The sequence below is a fragment of the Nicotiana tomentosiformis genome, chromosome 7 (genome assembly GCF_000390325.3).
Source record: "Nicotiana tomentosiformis chromosome 7, ASM39032v3, whole genome shotgun sequence".
NCBI lineage: Eukaryota > Viridiplantae > Streptophyta > Magnoliopsida > Solanales > Solanaceae > Nicotiana > Nicotiana tomentosiformis.
Window position 1 is genome coordinate 67423954 of NC_090818.1, and position 6442 is coordinate 67430395.

General features: G+C 41.4%; 1 protein-coding gene across 1 annotated transcript; it reads right to left on the reverse strand.

The window, feature by feature from the left end:
* Nucleotides 1-928: 928 nt before the first annotated feature.
* LOC138895732 (uncharacterized) lies at nt 929-1249 on the reverse strand. Its single transcript, XM_070180456.1, has one exon. The coding sequence runs from the start codon at nt 1247-1249 to the stop codon at nt 929-931; it is 321 nt and encodes a 106-aa protein (XP_070036557.1).
* Nucleotides 1250-6442: the final 5193 nt, after the last annotated feature.

The window sequence follows — 6442 nt, forward strand, 5'->3', positions numbered from 1 at the left end:
TATACAAAGAACTTACGAGTGCGGTTCCAAGCAACCGAAAATGATGAAGCCGCTTTCAGAATGATGTAATTAGTGGCAACTACAGTGAACCGTTCCATCCACCAATGGTCATTGTCATCATCCATGCTAGACAACAAAGCATGGTGGCCACGCTTGCAAAGGTTTATCATTTCCTCACGGAGGATTTTGGGGGAATAGAGATTCATCACATGAGCTAAGGTTAACTCCTCTCCAGTTTCTTGGAACAAGCGTCGGAGGCAGGCGATTGTCCTCCACACTGAATGACTTACCTGTGCCAAACTTACCTGGTAGCGAAGGCAAAACTCCGCATTCACGGAATCAAGCTCTCCGCTCAAATAAAACGCACCCAAAGTAAATGGATACATGAAAAAATATGTAAAACCTTTCTTGGGAAGGGTCACTCGCTCCGATAGATCAGGAGCAATGATTTCCAACTCATTGCAGCGGCAGTACTCTTTCACAGCAGGAATACTAGAAGGACGAATGGAAGAGGGGTACCTACTAACAACCCATGTACGAGGGTTAGCAGTAGGGAATTTCTCTTCAAAATCCTTCGAAGTACTAAGCCTCCTTGGGATGATGAAATCCACTGCTGGAGGAATGGGGTCCTCGGTTTTGTTCTTATTCTTTGAAGAACCACCACGTTTGGAAGAAGAAGCCATTGGAAAAGAAGAAGGTAAAGAGTTTGTATTTGAAGAAAATTAGGAAAAGGATGGAAAACAAGGATGCAAATCAGAAACTCAAGCAATTGTAAAACGTAAAGGAAAAGAAAGTTACGTATAGGTAAAATTTTGGCGGTTAAATTCATGGCCATGATTACCTCAATAATCGGCAAAAGCTGTGCTGGATCATAGGATGACGCGTGTTCGGGGCATTAAATGTGGAGAGACATGCGTCTAATCAAATGTCAGAAACCTAGCTTTCCCGCGTTGAGCTCTTGGGTATTTTGTGTTACTTTCCTTAGAACCAAGTCTCCTACTTTGAGAAAACGGAAATTGGCTCTTCGATTGTAATATCTCTCCATCCTCCGATTTTGAGCTGCCATTCTTACATGCGCCAAGTCCCTGCGTCCCTCGAGCAGTTCCAAGTTGACTAGCATTGCTTTGTTATTCGATTCTTCATTTGTCTGAGAATATCTCAAAGTGGGTTCGCCCACTTCAACCGGGATTAAGGCTTCAACACCGTATACGAGGGAAAAAGGAGTTTCTCTTGTACTTGATTTGGCCATTGTTCGGTAGGCCTATAGAACTCTCGGGCAACTCTTCGGGCCATTTGCCTTTTGCTGCTTCCAACCTTTTCTTGAGGTTTTGAATGATCACTTTGTTTGTTGACTCCGCCTGACCGTTTGCGCTTGGATGATAAGGCGAAGATGTGATTCCATTTATTTTCAAGTTTTCGAGGAACTTTGTAATGTTTGCACCAATAAACTGTGGCCCATTGTCGCATGCTATCTCTTTTGGTATTCTGAACCTACAAATTATATTTTTCCACAGGAAATCGACCACTTCGCGTTCTCCGATCTTTTGATAAGAACCTACTTCCACCCATTTAGAAAAATAATCAGTCAAAATTAAAAGAAACCTTACCTTTCCAGGAGCCAGTGGCAGTGGTCCGACGACGTCCATCCCCCATTTCATGAACGGCCATGGGGACAGAACCGAATGTAAGGGTTTTGCCAATTGATGTACAAGTGATGCGTAGCATTGGCACTTCTCACATTTTTGTACGAAATCGTTAGTGTCTTGTTCCATGTGAGGCCAGTAATATCCTGCTCGTATCAATTTTAGCCCAAAGACTCTGCGCCTGAGTGATTGTCGCATATCCCTTCGTGGATTTCTCTCATGACATAGTCAGCTTCTGATGCTCCTAAACACCGGGCCAGTGGGCCTTGGAAAGATTTTCTATACAATTGGCCTTTCCTGAAGCTATAACATACAGCTTTGGTGCATAACGCTCGTGACTCTTTGGGATCGTCGGGCAACTTTCCATGCTCGCGGTAGTTGATTATTTTGTTTCTACAGCCATAGACCAGACTAGCCGAATTCACTTCATAGTAACCATCCGTATCAAGGACTGAACTCATCAGTTGTACCACCGTTCCATACTCCGATCCCTTTATTTTTGTCGATGAACCTAAGTTTGCTAATGCATCCGCTTCTGTGTTATTCTCTCTTGGGATATGAGTGATTGACCACTCATAGAATCATGCCAAAAGAGCCTGGACCTTTATCACGTATTGCTGCATACATTCTTCTTTGGTATCAGAGATCCCGTAAACCTGATTTGCCACTAGTTGTGAGTCGCATTTGATTTCGATAACCTCAGAATCAAGTCCCCGAGCCAATTCGAACCCTGCAATCAAAGCTTCATACTCCGCTTTATTGTTAGTTAAAGGAATTGTGACTTAATTACAGTCCTTGTTTTATATTCTATGTCGAATTCACTCATTTCGATGACCCATTTGGCCAATCTGACCGAGAGTTTGGGTTTATGAAGGATGTTCAACAAAGGGAAGGTAGTCACCACAACTATTGGGTGGCATTGGAAATAGGGCCTCAGCTTTCGAGCGATGACTACGAGAGTTAAGGCCAGTTTTTCCAAATGTGGGTAGCGAGTTTCTGCTCCCGTTAAAATTTTGCTAACGTAATAAATAGGAAATTGTGTACCTTCATCCTCCCAGACTAAAACCGCACTTACTGCAACTTCTGAAACCACGAGGTAGACCAGCAATGTTTCGCCTTCGTTTGGTTTTGAGAGCAATGAAGGGCTTGATAAGTACTTCTTCAGGTCCCTCAAATCCATCTAGCACTTTGACGTCCATTCGAAATTGTTCTTCTTTTTGAGCAATGTAAAGAAGCGGTGACACTTTTCTGATTACCGGGAAATGAACCTGCTCATAGCTGCTAACATTCTTGTGAGTCTTTAGACTTCCTTCACGTTTGATAATTGATCTGGGATATCGTCTATGACCTTGATTTTGTCGGGGTCTACCTTAATTCCCCTTTGTGAGACCATAAACCCTAGGAACTTAACGGAGCTAACCCCAAACGCGCACTTTTCGGGGTTAAGTTTCATGTTATGCTTCCCTTGGATATTGAATGTTTCTTGCAAATGCTTAAGGTGGTCACCTGCATTCAAAAACTTAACGAGTATATCGTCTATATAAACTTCCATGGTTTTTCCTATTTGCTTGTCAAACATCTTATTTACGAGCCGTTGATAAGTGACTCCAGCATTTTTCAACCCGAAAGGCATTACATTGTAACAATATGTACCAAAATTTCTTATAAATGAAATCTTTTCCTAATATCCCGGGTTCATCTTAATTTGGTTCTACCCGAAATAAGCATTAAGAAAACTCATTAACTCGTGCCCGGTCGTGGCATCAATCATTTGATCGATATTTGGCAACGGAAATGAATCTTTCGGGCACGCCTTATTAAGATCTTTATAGTCTACACACATACGAAATTTATTGTTCTTCTTAGGAACGACTACTACATTTGCTAGCCAGTTTGGATATCTTACCTCTTTGACCGAACCAATTTTAAGCAAATATGTTACCTCTTCTTTGTCGAATTTATTCATGGCCTCGGCAATATGGAGCTTCTTCTGTCGTACCGGTGGTACATTGGGATCCAAACTCAGCTTATGCACGATTATTTTTGTCGAGATACCGATCGTATCCTCGTGCGACCATGCAAAATAATCAACATTAATTTAAGAAATTCAATAAAACCAGACTTGAGCTCGGGGTGCAGTCCTGTTCCCAAGTAAAATTTTCTTTCTAAAACTTCTTCGAACAATGACACTTGCTCTAGCTCCTCTGCTGGGGATTTCGTTGCATCCGTTTCTTTCAAAACTTGGAAATATCTCGCACCTGATATTGTTCTGACGGTTCTGCCCCTAGAATAACCTCTTCTAACTCGGGATTAGGCGCCGGTTTCTGTAATTGCTATGCAGTGTGCTCCTTCCGTTTGCTGCTGGAAACTGAGATTGCATTCATCTCCCTTGCTGCCAGTTGGTCACCTCTTTTCTATTTGATTCCTTCGGGCATTGGAAACTTCAGTAATTGGTGATACGTCGAAGGTACAACTTTCATATTGTGTAGCCATGGCCTTCCCAAGATGATGTTGTATCCCATATCACCATCCACTACTTCAAAGAGAGTTATTTTCATTACTCCTTTAGCATTCGTGAGCAGCAGGATCTCTCCCCGGGTCATCACGCTCATAAGGTTGAATACAACGAGGAGTTTTATTTCCATCCTTGGCAATGTATGGATGTTCATTTGATATGAGGTATGTTGTTGGTACCGGGTTTGTTAATGGGCAACTATTGTGGTCGAGAGTTATTACTATGAGTATCCGAGTTATGTGGTATGCCATGTGATTTTATCTTGGGTTATGTTTGTGGCTTGATAAAGCTTGTTTAGACTTATACAGTGTATAGATACTAGAATCGGGTCTTATGATGAATTCCATATGTTGGAGATTGGGTTCTAAGATATATGGACTAAGGCTGAAGAAGGATTCTTTAGTTAGGTTGTGTTGTCGGGCTTATATGGATTGGGGTGACATGGGATCACCCATGGGTATGTGTATGGTGAGTTTATACAGTGATATAATGGCTTTGTTCGACTCTTGGTATGTTCGAGGACGAACAAATATTTAAGTGAGGGTGAATGTAACGACCCAATCAGTCATTTTGAGTATTTGCATCTAGTTCGATGGTTTGAAGTCATGAGTAGCTTTATATGATGTACTATAACTTGCGTGTGTGGTCAGTTTTGGTTTCCGAGTGGTTCAGGATTGATTTGAAAGAATGATTCTCAATTTAGAAGCTTTAAATTGTAGGAGTTGATCGAGTTTGACATTTTTTTATTAGACCTCGAATTGGAGTTTTGATGGTCCCGTTAGGTTCGGATGGTAATTTTTGACTTGGATGTATGCCGAGATTCGTATTTCGATGTTTTAGAAGGTTTTGGCTCTTTTTAGCAAAAATTGAAGGTTTGTAAAGTTAATGAGTTTGACCGGGAGTTGACTTCGATGTTACCGGGTTGGGATTGTTGTTTTGGGAGTTAGAATAGATTTTTATATCATTTGGAGTTTGTGTGCAAAATTAAATGTGATTCCGAGTTGTTTAGATGTGTTCGGCATAAGTTTGGAATTTGGAATTTGAAATAGTTCATTAAGATTGAATTTAGGTTCGATTCAAGGTTTTGATGTTATTTTGTGGGATTTGAGGCCGCGAGTAGGTACATGTTATGTTTTGGGATTTGTTGGTATGTTTGGACGGGGTCCCGAGGGGCTCAGGTGAGTTTCGGGGCAGTTTCAGATAATTTTCTCTCACGTTCACGCTTAGGGTATCGCGTTTGCTCTGTGTTGGGGGTCAGCAGTCAACATAGGGTTCGTGTCTGTTCATCCACGTCCGCGGAGCTTAGGTCTAGTTGGACATCGCGTTTGCGTGCATCAGACGGTGTTCGCGAAGCCTTTCCTGAGGCAGTGTATCACTTTATGAATCACGATCGCATAGGTACAGCCGCGATCGCGTAGGGTACTGTTGGGCAGTGAATATAAGCTTCTATTTTGGACTTGGAACTCATTTTTATCACATTTGAGATTGGGAGCTCGGATTGAGGCGATTTCACTACTTTGATTGGGGTTAGTGTTTTTGACTCGGTTTTGATTATTCTTCATGATTCCATCTTCGATTTTGGAATTTGATTGATGAATCTAAAAGAGAATAGGGAGTTTTTGGCAAAAAACGTTTCTAAGGTGAATAATTGCGTTTTGAGTATCGATTCGGAGTTAGTTTTGGGTGAAACTGGTATGGTTGGACTTATATTTGAATGGGTTATCGAAATTTCTGAGTTTTTTTGTCCAGTTCGAGAGTATGGGTCCATGGTTGACTTTTTTGTTGACTTTGAGTATTTAGTTAAAGATTCAATCTTTATCGTTTGGATTTGATTCCTATGGTTTGATGTTTTTGAATTTCTTTTGGCTAGCCGTTCAGAGGTAAATTCGTGGGGGATGACGCTTCTATAATATTAATTTAGCTTGCTTAAGGTAAGTATCTTACCTAAACTTTGTGGAGGAACTAGTTGCCCGAGTTATTAGGGATAGCTAAGTGCTATGGGTGGTGCACATGTAAGGGTTTGAGACCATGTGCATGCAACAAGGTATTATCCATGCTCGGGTAGTGCTTAGGATACGATATGCCTTGACTTGATTGCTAAGCTTTATGCTACTATGTTTCTTACGTTTGTACCCTTTTTGTGAGCTATTTGAACCATGTTTGAGATTATGTACAAGTTAATCTTGTAATGACCCAACTGGTCGTATTGATATCTAGGATGTAGTTCGGCGGCTTGAGGCCTTAAGTAGCTTCACTTAGCATTTTATGACTTGTACGTGCGGTC